The 19532-nt window shown below is 43.9% G+C and overlaps 6 protein-coding genes across 6 annotated transcripts; all 6 read left to right on the forward strand.

Moving 5' to 3' along the window:
• Positions 1-1802: 1802 nt before the first annotated feature.
• LOC135574284 (hepatitis A virus cellular receptor 1-like) lies at positions 1803-2387 on the forward strand (the record flags this gene model as incomplete). The annotated part of the gene is made up of 1 exon (XM_065025355.1): positions 1803-2387. A coding segment is annotated over one exon (585 nt), but the record flags the coding sequence as incomplete, so codon positions are not given.
• Positions 2388-3695: 1308 nt separating this feature from the next.
• Positions 3696-6227, forward strand: LOC135574273 (mucin-2-like; the record flags this gene model as incomplete). Its single annotated transcript, XM_065025342.1, has 1 exon — positions 3696-6227. A coding segment is annotated over one exon (2532 nt), but the record flags the coding sequence as incomplete, so codon positions are not given.
• Positions 6228-8436: 2209 nt separating this feature from the next.
• Positions 8437-11256, forward strand: LOC135574272 (mucin-2-like; the record flags this gene model as incomplete). The annotated part of the gene is made up of 1 exon (XM_065025341.1): positions 8437-11256. A coding segment is annotated over one exon (2820 nt), but the record flags the coding sequence as incomplete, so codon positions are not given.
• Positions 11257-13468: 2212 nt separating this feature from the next.
• On the forward strand, positions 13469-15335 carry LOC135574107 (mucin-5AC-like; the record flags this gene model as incomplete). Its single annotated transcript, XM_065024984.1, has 2 exons — positions 13469-14606; positions 14731-15335. Coding segments are annotated over 2 exons (1743 nt in total), but the record flags the coding sequence as incomplete, so codon positions are not given.
• Positions 15336-16466: 1131 nt separating this feature from the next.
• LOC135574283 (hepatitis A virus cellular receptor 1-like) lies at positions 16467-17240 on the forward strand (the record flags this gene model as incomplete). Its single annotated transcript, XM_065025354.1, has 1 exon — positions 16467-17240. A coding segment is annotated over one exon (774 nt), but the record flags the coding sequence as incomplete, so codon positions are not given.
• A 366-nt stretch (positions 17241-17606) lies between these two features.
• Positions 17607-19181, forward strand: LOC135574275 (mucin-2-like; the record flags this gene model as incomplete). The annotated part of the gene is made up of 1 exon (XM_065025347.1): positions 17607-19181. A coding segment is annotated over one exon (1575 nt), but the record flags the coding sequence as incomplete, so codon positions are not given.
• Positions 19182-19532: the final 351 nt, after the last annotated feature.

A 19532-nucleotide genomic window follows, 5' to 3' on the forward strand; every position in this document is an offset into this window, starting at 1 on the left:
AGGTTTTCCAAAAATCTAGTTGGTGGATTCCAGATTTACTGCTTAAAACCTGGGTATTTCGGGCAAGTTACAGTCATTTTCCAACCTTAAACAAGAGTTTGTTACCTTTACGTACTATAGCTAGAACCACCAAAAAGCATTGATCAGTGCCTTACCTGCCATCAATGTACCAAGATCATTATCCTCTATTGATTGACTTACCGGTTGTTTTATTGTTAGGCCTCTGGGGTGAGTCAAAGCAACAATCAACCTAGATCATCAATAACAGTCACCTGGACAGCACCGTCATTGAGTAACATCGTAGTCAAGTAAGTCTCCACTAGAGTTGAACAATTACAGTAACTTTCCCCAAATCCCCAGGTTCTCCAGAAATCCTGGTTGGAAGTTACTGGCATTTGGCAACCAAAGTCTCTGCTAAAACCATCACAAACACGACACAGTTCTTTTTTACATTATTTTTCTGTAGGACGCAACTGAAATAACATATATTTTGCCAAAAATGTTTGCACAGGTGCCATGCCTATTGAAAGCATGACGGTACTATTTATCTATTTGTAGTATAAAAACATTTTGGTGCATGATCCAACGGCACAGACAACAATTCAGCATCTAGATTTCATTTACCGTTGGTTGTGTTGTCGAAATGACCTTACGTTGATGACTTCCTCCAAACCCATTCGATTTTCTATGGTGATTCAGTGTCATCACATAGATATTTGGGGTTGAAATTACGAGAAAGAACGTTGATTAAACTAGTTTTACCCAGTGATAAGCCTCTAAATGTTTGCTCTGGGTTGCAAAATTCCAGAAACTTTCCCAAAACTCCCAGGTTTTCCAGAAATGGATGATCTGCAGAATCAGGATGGAATGAGCACTGGGAATACTACAACCATGGGATTTTACAACTACTACTTCAACAACTACGGATCCTAATACAACAACTACTGCTCCTATAACAACTACTGCTCCGACTACAACAACTACTACTACTACTACTACAAAAACAGTTCCTAACACAACAAATACTGCTCCTACAACAACAACTGCTCCAACAACAACAACTACAGCTCCTACAACAACCCACTACTGCTCCGACAACATCTACGGCTCCTACTACAACAACTCTTGCTCCTACTACAACAACTACAGTTTCTACTACAACAACTACAGTTCCTACTACAACAACTACAGTTCCTACTACAACAACTACAGCTCCTAATACAAAAACTCCTCCTCCTACTACAACAACTACAGCTCCTAATACAACAACTACTGTTCCTATTACAACAACTACTACTCCTACAACAACTACTGCTGATACTACGTCAACTACTGCTCCTACAACAACTACTGCTCCTACAACAACTACTGCTGATACTACGTCAACTCCTGCTCCTACAACAACTACTGCTCCTACAACAACTACTGCTCCTACAATAACTACTGCTGATACTACGTCAACTCCTGCTCCTACAACAACTACTGCTGATACTACGACAACTACTGCTCCTACAACAACTACTGCTGATACTACGTCAACTACTGCTCCTACAACAACTACTGTTCCTACAACAACTACTGCTGATACTACGTCAACTCCTGCTCCTACAACAACTACTGCTCCTACAACAACTACTGCTCCTACAACAACTACTGCTGATACTACGTCAACTCCTGCTCCTACAACAACTACTGCTCCTACAACAACTACTGCTCATACAACAACTACTGCTCCTACAACAACTACTGCTCCTACAACAACTACTTCTGATACTACGTCAACTCCTGCTCCTACAACAACTACTGCTCCTACAACAACTACTGCTGATACTACGTCAACTCCTGCTCCTACAACAACTACTGCTCCTACAACAACTACTGCTGATACTACGACAACTCCTGCTCCTACAACAACTACTGCTGATACTACGACAACTACTGGTCCTACAACAACTACTGCTCCTACAACAACTACTGCTGATACTACGACAACTACTGCTCCTACAACAACTACTGCTCCTACAACAAGTACTGCTGATACTACGTCAACTCCTGCTCCTACAACAACTACTGCTGATACTACGTCAACTACTGCTCCTACAACAACTACTGCTCCTACAACAACTACTGCTCCTACAACAACTACTGCTGATACTACGTCAACTCCTGCTCCTACAACACCTACTGCTCCTACAACAACTACTGCTCCTACAACAACTACTGCTCCTACAACAACTACTGCTGATACTACGTCAACTCCTGCTCCTACAACAACTACTGCTCCTACAACAACTACTGCTCCTACAACAACTACTGCTGATACTACGTCAACTCCTGCTCCTACAACAACTACTGCTGATACTACGACAACTACTGCTCCTACAACAACTACTGCTGATACTACGTCAACTACTGCTCCTACAACAACTACTGTTCCTACAACAACTACTGCTGATACTACGTCAACTCCTGCTCCTACAACTACTGCTGATACTACGACAACTACTGCTCCTACAACAACTACTGCTGATACTACGTCAACTACTGCTCCTACAACAACTACTGTTCCTACAACAACTACTGCTGATACTACGTCAACTACTGCTCCTACAACAACTACTGCTCCTACAACAACTACTGCTCCTACAACAACTACTGCTGATACTACGTCAACTCCTGCTCCTACAACAACTACTGCTCCTACAACAACTACTGCTCCTACAACAACTACTGCTCCTACAACAAATACTGCTCCTACAACAACTACTGCTGATACTACGTCAACTCCTGCTCCTACAACAACTACTGCTCCTACAACAACTACTGCTCCTACAACAACTACTGCTCCTACAACAACTACTGCTCCTACAACAACTACTGCTGATACTACGTCAACTCCTGCTCCTACAACACCTACTGCTCCTACAACAACTACTGCTCCTACAACAACTACTGTTCCTACAACAACTACTACTCCTACAACAACTACTGCTGATACTACGTCAACTACTGCTCCTACAACAACTACTGCTCCTACAACAACTACTGCTGATACTACGTCAACTCCTGCTCCTACAACAACTACTGCTCCTACAACAACTACTGCTCCTACAACAACTACTGCTGATACTACGTCAACTCCTGCTCCTACAACAACTACTGCTGATACTACGACAACTACTGCTCCTACAACAACTACTGCTGATACTACGTCAACTCCTGCTCCTACAACAACTCCTGCTCCTACAACAACTACTGCTCCTACAACAACTACTGCTGATACTACGTCAACTCCTGCTCCTACAACAACTACTGCTCCTACAACAACTACTGCTGATACTACGACAACTACTGGTCCTACAACAACTACTGCTCCTACAACAACTACTGCTGATACTACGACAACTACTGCTCCTACAACAACTACTGCTCCTACAACAACTACTGCTGATACTACGTCAACTCCTGCTCCTACAACAACTACTGCTGATACTACGTCAACTACTGCTCCTACAACAACTACTGCTCCTACAACAACTACTGCTGATTCTATGACAACTACTGCTGATACTACGTCAACTACTGCTCCTACAACAACTACTGCTGATTCTATGACAACTACTGCTGATACTACGTCAACTCCTGCTCCTACAACAACTACTGCTCCTACAACAACTACTGCTCCTACAACAACTACTGTTCCTACAACAACTACTGCTGATACTACGTCAACTACTGCTCCTACAACAACTACTGCTGATACTACGTCAACTCCTGCTCCTACAACAACTACTGCTCCTACAACAACTACTGCTCCTACAACAACTACTGCTGATACTACGTCAACTCCTGCTCCTACAACAACTACTGCTGATACTACGACAACTACTGCTCCTACAACAACTACTGCTGATACTACGTCATCTCCTGCTCCTACAACAACTACTGCTCCTACAACAACTACTGCTCCTACAACAACTACTGCTGATACTACGTCAACTCCTGCTCCTACAACAACTACTGCTCCTACAACAACTACTGCTCCTACAACAACTACTGCTGATACTACGTCAACTCCTGCTCCTACAACAACTACTGCTGATACTACGACAACTACTGCTCCTACAACAACTACTGCTGATACTACGTCAACTCCTGCTCCTACAACAACTCCTGCTCCTACAACAACTACTGCTCCTACAACAACTACTGCTGATACTACGTCAACTCCTGCTCCTACAACAACTACTGCTCCTACAACAACTACTGCTGATACTACGACAACTACTGGTCCTACAACAACTACTGCTCCTACAACAACTACTGCTGATACTACGACAACTACTGCTCCTACAACAACTACTGCTCCTACAACAACTACTGCTGATACTACGTCAACTCCTGCTCCTACAACAACTACTGCTGATACTACGTCAACTACTGCTCCTACAACAACTACTGCTCCTACAACAACTACTGCTGATTCTATGACAACTACTGCTGATACTACGTCAACTACTGCTCCTACAACAACTACTGCTGATTCTATGACAACTACTGCTGATACTACGTCAACTCCTGCTCCTACAACAACTACTGCTCCTACAACAACTACTGCTCCTACAACAACTACTGTTCCTACAACAACTACTGCTGATACTACGTCAACTACTGCTCCTACAACAACTACTGCTGATACTACGTCAACTCCTGCTCCTACAACAACTACTGCTCCTACAACAACTACTGCTCCTACAACAACTACTGCTGATACTACGTCAACTCCTGCTCCTACAACAACTACTGCTGATACTACGACAACTACTGCTCCTACAACAACTACTGCTGATACTACGTCATCTCCTGCTCCTACAACAACTACTGCTCCTACAACAACTACTGCTCCTACAACAACTACTGCTGATACTACGTCAACTCCTGCTCCTACAACAACTACTGCTCCTACAACAACTACTGCTCCTACAACAACTACTGCTGATACTACGTCAACTCCTGCTCCTACAACAACTACTGCTGATACTACGACAACTACTGCTCCTACAACAACTACTGCTGATACTACGTCAACTACTGCTCCTACAACAACTACTGTTCCTACAACAACTACTGCTGATACTACGTCAACTCCTGCTCCTACAACAACTACTGCTCCTACAACAACTACTGCTCCTACAACAACTACTGCTGATACTACGTCAACTCCTGCTCCTACAACAACTACTGCTGATACTACGACAACTACTGCTCCTACAACAACTACTGCTGATACTACGTCAACTACTGCTCCTACAACAACTACTGTTCCTACAACAACTACTGCTGATACTACGTCAACTCCTGCTCCTACAACAACTACTGCTCCTACAACAACTACTGCTCCTACAACAAATACTGCTGATACTACGTCAACTCCTGCTCCTACAACAACTACTTCTGATACTACGTCAACTCCTGCTCCTACAACAACTACTGCTCCTACAACAACTACTGCTGATACTACGTCAACTCCTGCTCCTACAACAACTACTGCTCCTACAACAACTACTGCTGATACTACGACAACTACTGGTCCTACAACAACTACTGCTCCTACAACAACTACTGCTGATACTACGACAACTACTGCTCCTACAACAACTACTGCTCCTACAACAACTACTGCTGATACTACGTCAACTCCTGCTCCTACAACAACTACTGCTGATACTACGTCAACTACTGCTCCTACAACAACTACTGCTCCTACAACAACTACTGCTGATTCTATGACAACTACTGCTGATACTACGTCAACTACTGCTCCTACAACAACTACTGCTGATTCTATGACAACTACTGCTGATACTACGTCAACTCCTGCTCCTACAACAACTACTGCTCCTACAACAACTACTGCTCCTACAACAACTACTGTTCCTACAACAACTACTGCTGATACTACGTCAACTACTGCTCCTACAACAACTACTGCTGATACTACGTCAACTCCTGCTCCTACAACAACTACTGCTCCTACAACAACTACTGCTCCTACAACAACTACTGCTGATACTACGTCAACTCCTGCTCCTACAACAACTACTGCTCCTACAACAACTACTGCTGATACTACGTCAACTCCTGCTCCTACAACACCTACTGCTCCTACAACAACTACTGCTCCTACAACAACTACTGCTCCTACAACAACTACTGCTGATACTACGTCAACTCCTGCTCCTACAACAACTACTGCTCCTACAACAACTACTGCTCCTACAACAACTACTGCTGATACTACGTCAACTCCTGCTCCTACAACAACTACTGCTGATACTACGACAACTACTGCTCCTACAACAACTACTGCTGATACTACGACAACTACTGCTCCTACAACAACTACTGCTCCTACAACAACTACTGCTGATACTACGTCAACTCCTGCTCCTACAACAACTACTGCTGATACTACGTCAACTACTGCTCCTACAACAACTACTGCTCCTACAACAACTACTGCTGATTCTATGACAACTACTGCTGATACTACGTCAACTACTGCTCCTACAACAACTACTGCTGATTCTATGACAACTACTGCTGATACTACGTCAACTCCTGCTCCTACAACAACTACTGCTCCTACAACAACTACTGCTCCTACAACAACTACTGTTCCTACAACAACTACTGCTGATACTACGTCAACTACTGCTCCTACAACAACTACTGCTGATACTACGTCAACTCCTGCTCCTACAACAACTACTGCTCCTACAACAACTACTGCTGATACTACGTCAACTCCTGCTCCTACAACAACTACTGCTCCTACAACAACTACTGCTGATACTACGTCAACTCCTGCTCCTACAACACCTACTGCTCCTACAACAACTACTGCTCCTACAACAACTACTGCTCCTACAACAACTACTGCTGATACTACGTCAACTCCTGCTCCTACAACAACTACTGCTCCTACAACAACTACTGCTCCTACAACAACTACTGCTGATACTACGTCAACTCCTGCTCCTACAACAACTACTGCTGATACTACGACTGCTCCAACTACTGCTCCTACAACAACTACTGCTGATACAACTACTGTTCCTACAACAACTACTGCTCCTACAACAACTACTGTTCCTACAACAACTACTGCTGATACTACGTACAACTCCTGCTCCTACAACTACTGCTGATACTACCTACAACAACTACTGTTCCTACAACAACTACTGCTGATACTACGTCAACTACTGCTCCTACAACAACTACTGCTCCTACAACAACTACTGCTGATACTACGTCAACTACTGCTCCTACAACAACTACTGCTCCTACAACAACTACTGCTCCTACAACAACTACTGCTGATACTACAACAACTCCTGCTCCTACAACAACTACTGCTGATAACAACTACTGCTCCTACAACTCCTGCTCCTACTAACAACTACTGCTCCTACAACAACTACTGCTCCTACAACAACTACTGCTCCTACAACAACTACTGCTCCTACAACAACTACTGCTGATACTACGTCAACTCCTGCTCCTACAACACCTACTGCTCCTACAACAACTACTGCTCCTACAACAACTACTGTTCCTACAACAACTACTACTCCTACAACAACTACTGCTGATACTACGTCAACTACTGCTCCTACAACAACTACTGCTCCTACAACAACTACTGCTGATACTACGTCAACTCCTGCTCCTACAACAACTACTGCTCCTACAACAACTACTGCTCCTACAACAACTACTGCTGATACTACGTCAACTCCTGCTCCTACAACAACTACTGCTGATACTACGTCAACTACTGCTCCTACAACAACTACTGCTGATACTACGTCAACTACTGCTCCTACAACAACTACTGTTCCTACAACAACTACTGCTGATACTACGTCAACTCCTGCTCCTACAACAACTACTTCTGATACTACGTCAACTCCTGCTCCTACAACAACTACTGCTCCTACAACAACTACTGCTGATACTACGTCAACTCCTGCTCCTACAACAACTACTGCTCCTACAACAACTACTGCTGATACTACGACAACTACTGGTCCTACAACAACTACTGCTCCTACAACAACTACTGCTGATACTACGACAACTACTGCTCCTACAACAACTACTGCTCCTACAACAACTACTGCTGATACTACGTCAACTCCTGCTCCTACAACAACTACTGCTGATACTACGTCAACTACTGCTCCTACAACAACTACTGCTCCTACAACAACTACTGCTGATTCTATGACAACTACTGCTGATACTACGTCAACTACTGCTCCTACAACAACTACTGCTGATTCTATGACAACTACTGCTGATACTACGTCAACTCCTGCTCCTACAACAACTACTGCTCCTACAACAACTACTGCTCCTACAACAACTACTGTTCCTACAACAACTACTGCTGATACTACGTCAACTACTGCTCCTACAACAACTACTGCTGATACTACGTCAACTCCTGCTCCTACAACAACTACTGCTCCTACAACAACTACTGCTCCTACAACAACTACTGCTGATACTACGTCAACTCCTGCTCCTACAACAACTACTGCTGATACTACGACAACTACTGCTCCTACAACAACTACTGCTGATACTACGTCATCTCCTGCTCCTACAACAACTACTGCTGATACTACGTCAACTCCTGCTCCTACAACAACTACTGCTCCTACAACAACTACTGCTCCTACAACAACTACTGCTGATACTACGTCAACTCCTGCTCCTACAACAACTACTGCTGATACTACGACAACTACTGCTCCTACAACAACTACTGCTGATACTACGTCAACTACTGCTCCTACAACAACTACTGTTCCTACAACAACTACTGCTGATACTACGTCAACTCCTGCTCCTACAACAACTACTGCTCCTACAACAACTACTGCTCCTACAACAACTACTGCTGATACTACGTCAACTCCTGCTCCTACAACAACTACTGCTGATACTACGACAACTACTGCTCCTACAACAACTACTGCTGATACTACGTCAACTACTGCTCCTACAACAACTACTGTTCCTACAACAACTACTGCTGATACTACGTCAACTCCTGCTCCTACAACAACTACTGCTCCTACAACAACTACTGCTCCTACAACAAATACTGCTGATACTACGTCAACTCCTGCTCCTACAACAACTACTGCTCCTACAACAACTACTGCTCCTACAACAACTACTGCTGATACTACGTCAACTCCTGCTCCTACAACAACTACTGCTCCTACAACAACTACTGCTCCTACAACAACAACTGCTCCTACAACAACTACTTCTGATACTACGTCTACTCCTGCTCCTACAACAACTACTGCTCCTACAACAACTACTGCTGATACTACGTCAACTCCTGCTCCTACAACAACTACTGCTCCTACAACAACTACTGCTGATACTACGACAACTCCTGCTCCTACAACAACTACTGCTGATACTACGACAACTACTGGTCCTACAACAACTACTGCTCCTACAACAACTACTGCTGATACTACGACAACTACTGCCCCTACAACAACTACTGCTCCTACAACAACTACTGCTGATACTACGTCAACTCCTGCTCCTACAACAACTACTGCTGATACTACGTCAACTACTGCTCCTACAACAACTACTGCTCCTACAACAACTACTGCTGATTCTATGACAACTACTGCTGATACTACGTCAACTACTGCTCCTACAACAACTACTGCTGATTCTATGACAACTACTGCTGATACTACGTCAACTCCTGCTCCTACAACAACTACTGCTCCTACAACAACTACTGCTCCTACAACAACTACTGTTCCTACAACAACTACTACTCCTACAACAACTACTGCTGATACTACGTCAACTACTGCTCCTACAACAACTACTGCTCCTACAACAACTACTGCTGATACTACGTCAACTCCTGCTCCTACAACAACTACTGCTCCTACAACAACTACTGCTGATACTACGTCAACTCCTGCTCCTACAACAACTACTGCTGATACTACGACAACTACTGCTCCTACAACAACTACTGCTGATACTACGTCAACTACTGCTCCTACAACAACTACTGTTCCTACAACAACTACTGCTGATACTACGTCAACTCCTGCTCCTACAACAACTACTGCTCCTACAACAACTACTGCTCCTACAACAACTACTGCTCCTACAACAACTACTGCTGATACTACGTCAACTCCTGCTCCTATATCAGCTACTGCTCCTACAACAACTACTGCTCCTACAACAACTACTGCTCCTACAACAACTACTGCTCCTACAACAACTACTGCTCCTACAAAAACTACTTCTGATACTACGTCAACTCCTGCAACAACTACTGCTCCTACAACAACTACTGCTGATACTACGTCAACTCCTGCTCCTACAACAACTACTGCTCCTACAACAACTACTGCTGATACTACGACAACTCCTGCTCCTACAACAACTACTGCTGATACTACGACAACTACTGTTCCTACAACAACTACTGCTCCTACAACAACTACTGCTGATACTACGACATCTCCTGCTCCTACAACAACTACTGCTGATACTACGACAACTACTGGTCCTACAACAACTACTGCTCCTACAACAACTACTGCTGATACTACGTCAACTACTGCTCCTACAACAACTACTGCTCCTACAACAACTACTGCTCCTACAACAACTACTGCTGATACTACGACAACTACTGCTGATACTACGTCAACTACTGCTCCTACAACAACTACTGCTCCTACAACAACTACTGCTGATACTACGTCAACTCCTGCTCCTACAACAACTACTGCTCCTACAACAACTACTGCTCCTACAACAACTACTGCTCCTACAACAACTACTGCTCCTACAACAACTACTGTTCCTACGACAACTACTGCTGATACTACGTCAACTACTGCTCCTACAACAACTACTGCTCCTACAACAACTACTGCTGATACTACGTCAACTCCTGCTCCTACAACAACTACTGCTCCTACAACAACTACTGCTCCTACAACAACTACTGCTGATACTACGTCAACTCCTGCTCCTACAACAACTACTGCTGATACTACGACAACTACTGCTCCTACAACAACTACTGCTGATACTACGTCAACTACTGCTCATACAACAACTACTGTTCCTACAACAACTACTGCTGATACTACGTCAACTCCTGCTCCTACAACAACTACTGCTCCTACAACAACTACTGCTGATACTACGTCAACTCCTGCTCCTACAACAACTACTGCTGATACTACGTCAACTCCTGCTCCTACAACAACTACTGCTCCTACAACAACTACTGCTCCTACAACAACTACTGCTCCTACAACAACTACTGCTGATACTACGTCAACTCCTGCTCCTATATCAGCTACTGCTCCTACAACAACTACTGCTCCTACAACAACTACTGCTCCTACAACAACTACTGCTCCTACAACAACTACTGCTCCTACAAAAACTACTTCTGATACTACGTCAACTCCTGCAACAACTACTGCTCCTACAACAACTACTGCTGATACTACGTCAACTCCTGCTCCTACAACAACTACTGCTCCTACAACAACTACTGCTGATACTACGACAACTCCTGCTCCTACAACAACTACTGCTGATACTACGACAACTACTGTTCCTACAACAACTACTGCTCCTACAACAACTACTGCTGATACTACGACATCTCCTGCTCCTACAACAACTACTGCTGATACTACGACAACTACTGGTCCTACAACAACTACTGCTCCTACAACAACTACTGCTGATACTACGTCAACTACTGCTCCTACAACAACTACTGCTCCTACAACAACTACTGCTCCTACAACAACTACTGCTGATACTACGACAACTACTGCTGATACTACGTCAACTACTGCTCCTACAACAACTACTGCTCCTACAACAACTACTGCTGATACTACGTCAACTCCTGCTCCTACAACAACTACTGCTCCTACAACAACTACTGCTCCTACAACAACTACTGCTCCTACAACAACTACTGCTCCTACAACAACTACTGTTCCTACGACAACTACTGCTGATACTACGTCAACTACTGCTCCTACAACAACTACTGCTCCTACAACAACTACTGCTGATACTACGTCAACTCCTGCTCCTACAACAACTACTGCTCCTACAACAACTACTGCTCCTACAACAACTACTGCTGATACTACGTCAACTCCTGCTCCTACAACAACTACTGCTGATACTACGACAACTACTGCTCCTACAACAACTACTGCTGATACTACGTCAACTACTGCTCATACAACAACTACTGTTCCTACAACAACTACTGCTGATACTACGTCAACTCCTGCTCCTACAACAACTACTGCTCCTACAACAACTACTGCTGATACTACGTCAACTCCTGCTCCTACAACAACTACTGCTGATACTACGTCAACTACTGCTCCTACAACAACTACTGCTCCTACAACAACTACTGCTGATTCTATGACAACTACTGCTGATACTACGTCAACTACTGCTCCTACAACAACTACTGCTCCTACAACAACTACTGCTGATACTACGTCAACTCCTGCTCCTACAACAACTACTGCTCCTACAACAACTACTGTTCCTACAACAACTACTACTCCTACAACAACTACTGCTGATACTACGTCAACTACTGCTCCTACAACAACTACTGCTCCTACAACAACTACTGCTGATACTACGTCAACTCCTGCTCCTACAACAACTACTGCTCCTACAACAACTACTGCTCCTACAACAACTACTGCTGATACTACGTCAACTACTGCTCATACAACAACTACTGTTCCTACAACAACTACTGCTGATACTACGTCAACTCCTGCTCCTACAACAACTACTGCTCCTACAACAACTACTGCTGATACAACAACTCCTGCTCCTACAACAACTACTGCTGATACTACGTCAACTACTGCTCCTACAACAACTACTGCTCCTACAACAACTACTGCTGATTCTATGACAACTACTGCTGATACTACGTCAACTACTGCTCCTACAACAACTACTGCTCCTACAACAACTACTGCTGATACTACGTCAACTCCTGCTCCTACAACAACTACTGCTCCTACAACAACTACTGTTCCTACAACAACTACTACTCCTACAACAACTACTGCTGATACTACGTCAACTACTGCTCCTACAACAACTACTGCTCCTACAACAACTACTGCTGATACTAATCAACTACGCTCCTACAACAACAACTCCTGCTCCTACAACAACTACTGCTCCTACAACAACTACTGCTCCTACAACAACTACTGCTGATACTACGTCAACTCCTGCTCCTACAACAACTACTGCTGATACTACGACAACTACTGCTCCTACAACAACTACTGCTGATACTACAACAACTACTGCTCCTTCAACAACTACTGCTCCTACAACAACTACTGCTGATACTACGTCAACTCCTGCTCCTACAACAACTACTGCTCCTACAACAACTACTGCTCCTACAACAACTACTGCTCCTACAACAACTACTGCTCCTACAACAACTACTGCTCCTACAACAACTACTGCTCCTACAAAAACTACTTCTGATACTACGTCAACTCCTGCTCCTACAACAACTACTGCTCCTACAACAACTACTGCTGATACTACGACAACTCCTGCTCCTACAACAACTACTGCTGATACTACGACAACTACTGTTCCTACAACAACTACTGCTCCTACAACAACTACTGCTGATACTACGACAACCCCTGCTCCTACAACAACTACTGCTGATACTACGACAACTACTGGTCCTACAACAACTACTGCTCCTACAACAACTACTGCTGATACTACGTCAACTACTGCTCCTACAACAACTACTGCTCCTACAACAACTACTGCTGATACTATGACAACTACTGCTGATACTACGTCAACTACTGCTCCTACAACAACTACTGCTCCTACAACAACTACTGCTGATACTACGTCAACTCCTGCTCCTACAACAACTACTGCTCCTACAACAACTAATGCTCCTACAACAACTACTGCTGATACTACGACAACTACTGCTGATACTACGTCAACTACTGCTCCTACAACAACTACTGCTCCTACAACAACTACTGCTGATACTACGTCAACTCCTGCTCCTACAACAACTACTGCTCCTACAACAACTACTGCTCCTACAACAACTACTGCTCCTACAACAACTACTGTTCCTACAACAACTACTACTCCGACAACAACTACTGCTGATACTACGTCAACTACTGCTCCTACAACAACTACTGCTCCTACAACAACTACTGCTGATACTACGTCAACTCCTGCTCCTACAACAACTACTGCTCCTACAACAACTACTGCTCCTACAACAACTACTGCTGATACTACGTCAACTCCTGCTCCTACAACAACTACTGCTCCTACAACAACTACTGCTCCTACAACAACTACTGCTGATACTACGTCAACTCCTGCTCCTACAACAACTACTGCTCCTACAACAACTACTGCTCCTACAACAACTACTGCTCCTACAACAACTACTGCTCCTACAACAACTACTTCTGATACTACGCTCCTCAACTCCTGCTCCTACAACAACTACTGCTCCTACAACAACTACTGCTGATACTACGTCAACTCCTGCTCCTACAACAACTACTGCTCCTACAACAACTACTGCTGATACTACGACAACTCCTGCTCCTACAACAACTACTGCTGATACTACGACAACTCCTGCTCCTACAACAACTACTGCTGATACTACGACAACTACTGCTCCTACAACAACTACTGCTCCTACAACAACTACTGCTGATACTACGTCAACTCCCGCTCCTACAACAACTACTGCTGATACTACGTCAACTACTGCTCCTACAACAACTACTGCTCCTACAACAACTACTGCTGATACTATGACAACTACTGCTGATACTACGTCAACTACTGCTCCTACAACAACTACTGCTCCTACAACAACTACTGCTGATACTACGTCAACTCCTGCTCCTACAACAACTACTGCTCCTAGAACAACTACTGCTCCTACAACAACTACTGCTGATACTACGACAACTACTGCTGATACTATGACAACTACTGCTCCTACAACAACAACTACTGCTCCTACAACAACTACTGCTGATACTATGACAACTACTGCTCCTACAACAACTACTGCTGATACTACGTCAACTACTGCTGATACTACGACAACTACTGCTCCTACAACAACTACTGCTCCTACAACAACTACTGATGATACTACGTCAACTACTGCTCCTACAACAACTACTGCTGATACTACGACAACTACTGCTCCTACAACAACTACTGCTCCTACAACAACTACTGCTGATACTACGTCAACTACTGCTCCTACAACAACTACTGCTGATACTACGTCAACTACTGCTCCTACAACAACTACTGCTGATACTACGTCAACTCCTGCTCCTACAACAACTACTGCTCCTACAACAACTACTGCTGATACTACGTCAACTCCTGCTCCTACAAAAACTACTGCTCCTACAACAACTACTGCTGATACTACGTCAACTCCTGCTCCTACAACAACTACTGCTGATACTACGACAACTACTGGTCCTACAACAACTACTGCTGATACTACGTCAACTACTGCTCCTACAACAACTACTGCTGATACTACGTCAACTCCTGCTCCTACAACAACTACTGCTGATACTACGACAACTACTGCTCCTACAACAACTACTGCTGATACTACGTCAACTACTGCTCCTTCAACAACTACTGCTCCTACAACAACTACTGCTGATACTACGTCAACTCCTGCTCCTACAACAACTACTGCTCCTACAACAACTACTGCTCCTACAACAACTACTGCTCCTACAACAACTACTGCTCCTACAACAACTACTGCTCCTACAACAACTACTGCTCCTACAAAAACTACTTCTGATACTACGTCAACTCCTGCTCCTACAACAACTACTGCTCCTACAACAACTACTGCTGATACTACGACAACTCCTGCTCCTACAACAACTACTGCTGATACTACGACAACTACTGTTCCTACAACAACTACTGCTCCTACAACAACTACTGCTGATACTACGACAACCCCTGCTCCTACAACAACTACTGCTGATACTACGACAACTACTGGTCCTACAACAACTACTGCTCCTACAACAACTACTGCTGATACTACGTCAACTACTGCTCCTACAACAACTACTGCTCCTACAACAACTACTGCTGATACTATGACAACTACTGCTGATACTACGTCAACTACTGCTCCTACAACAACTACTGCTCCTACAACAACTACTGCTGATACTACGTCAACTCCTGCTCCTACAACAACTACTGCTCCTACAACAACTAATGCTCCTACAACAACTACTGCTGATACTACGACAACTACTGCTGATACTACGTCAACTACTGCTCCTACAACAACTACTGCTCCTACAACAACTACTGCTGATACTACGTCAACTCCTGCTCCTACAACAACTACTGCTCCTACAACAACTACTGCTCCTACAACAACTACTGCTCCTACAACAACTACTGTTCCTACAACAACTACTACTCCGACAACAACTACTGCTGATACTACGTCAACTACTGCTCCTACAACAACTACTGCTCCTACAACAACTACTGCTGATACTACGTCAACTCCTGCTCCTACAACAACTACTGCTCCTACAACAACTACTGCTCCTACAACAACTACTGCTGATACTACGTCAACTCCTGCTCCTACAACAACTACTGCTGATACTACGACAACTACTGCTCCTACAACAACTACTGCTGATACTACGTCAACTACTGCTCCTACAACAACTACTGTTCCTACAACAACTACTGCTGATACTACGTCAACTCCTGCTCCTACAACAACTACTGCTCCTACAACAACTACTGCTCCTACAACAACTACTGCTGATACTACGTCAACTCCTGCTCCTACAACAACTACTGCTCCTACAACAACTACTGCTCCTACAACAACTACTGCTCCTACAACAACTACTGCTCCTACAACAACTACTTCTGATACTACGTCAACTCCTGCTCCTACAACAACTACTGCTCCTACAACAACTACTGCTGATACTACGTCAACTCCTGCTCCTACAACAACTACTGCTCCTACAACAACTACTGCTGATACTACGACAACTCCTGCTCCTACAACAACTACTGCTGATACTACGACAACTCCTGCTCCTACAACAACTACTGCTGATACTACGACAACTACTGCTCCTACAACAACTACTGCTCCTACAACAACTACTGCTGATACTACGTCAACTCCCGCTCCTACAACAACTACTGCTGATACTACGTCAACTACTGCTCCTACAACAACTACTGCTGATACTATGACAACTACTGCTGATACTACGTCAACTACTGCTCCTACAACAACTACTGCTCCTACAACAACTACTGCTGATACTACGTCAACTCCTGCTCCTACAACAACTACTGCTCCTACAACAACTACTGCTCCTACAACAACTACTGCTGATACTACGACAACTACTGCTGATACTATGACAACTACTGCTCCTACAACAACAACTACTGCTCCTACAACAACTACTGCTGATACTATGACAACTACTGCTCCTACAACAACTACTGCTGATACTACGTCAACTACTGCTGATACTACGACAACTACTGCTCCTACAACAACTACTGCTCCTACAACAACTACTGATGATACTACGTCAACTACTGCTCCTACAACAACTACTGCTGATACTACGACAACTACTGCTCCTACAACAACTACTGCTCCTACAACAACTACTGCTGATACTACGTCAACTACTGCTCCTACAACAACTACTGCTGATACTACGTCAACTACTGCTCCTACAACAACTACTGCTGATACTACGTCAACTCCTGCTCCTACAACAACTACTGCTCCTACAACAACTACTGCTGATACTACGTCAACTCCTGCTCCTACAAAAACTACTGCTCCTACAACAACTACTGCTGATACTACGTCAACTCCTGCTCCTACAACAACTACTGCTGATACTACGACAACTACTGGTCCTACAACAACTACTGCTGATACTACGTCAACTACTGCTCCTACAACAACTACTGCTGATACTATGACAACTACTGCTGATACTACGTCAACTACTGCTCCTACAACAACTACTGCTCCTACAACAACTACTGCTGATACTACGTCAACTACTGCTCCTACAACAACTACTGCTGATACTACGTCAACTACTGCTCCTACAACAACTACTGCTGATACTACGTCAACTCCTGCTCCTACAACAACTACTGCTCCTACAACAACTACTGCTGATACTACGTCAACTCCTGCTCCTACAACAACTACTGCTCCTACAACAACTACTGCTGATACTACGTCAACTCCTGCTCCTACAACAACTACTGCTGATACTACGACAACTACTGCTCCTACAACAACTACTGCTGATACTACGTCAACTACTGCTCCTACAACAACTACTGCTGATACTATGACAACTACTGCTGATACTACGTCAACTACTGCTCCTACAACAACTACTGCTCCTACAACAACTACTGCTGATACTACGTCAACTGCTGCTCCTACAACAACTACTGCTCCTACAACAACTACTGCTGATACTACGACAACTCCTGCTCCTACAACAACTACTGCTGATACTACGACAACTACTGCTCCTACAACAACTACTGCTCCTACAACAACTACTGCTGATACTACGTCAACTCCCGCTCCTACAACAACTACTGCTGATACTACGTCAACTACTGCTCCTACAACAACTACTGCTCCTACAACAACTACTGCTGATACTATGACAACTACTGCTGATACTACGTCAACTACTGCTCCTACAACAACTACTGCTCCTACAACAACTACTGCTGATACTACGTCAACTCCTGCTCCTACAACAACTACTGCTCCTACAACAACTACTGCTCCTACAACAACTACTGCTCCTACAACAACTACTGCTGATACTACGTCAACTCCTGCTCCTACAACAACTACTGCTCCTACAACAACTACTGCTCCTACAACAACTACTGCTGATACTACGACAACTACTGCTGATACTATGACAACTACTGCTCCTACAACAACAACTACTGCTCCTACAACAACTACTGCTAATACTATGACAACTACTGCTCCTACAACAACTACTGCTGATACTACGTCCAATTTGTAAGTCGCTCTGGATAAGAGCGTCTGCTAAATGACTTAAATGTAAATGTAAATGTACTACGTCAACTACTGCTGATACTACGACAACTACTGCTCCTACAACAACTACTGCTCCTACAACAACTACTGATGATACTACGTCAACTACTGCTCCTACAACAACTACTGCTGATACTACGACAACTACTGCTCCTACAAC

The sequence above is a fragment of the Oncorhynchus nerka genome, linkage group LG12 (genome assembly GCF_034236695.1).
Source record: "Oncorhynchus nerka isolate Pitt River linkage group LG12, Oner_Uvic_2.0, whole genome shotgun sequence".
Classification (NCBI taxonomy): Eukaryota; Metazoa; Chordata; class Actinopteri; order Salmoniformes; family Salmonidae; genus Oncorhynchus; species Oncorhynchus nerka.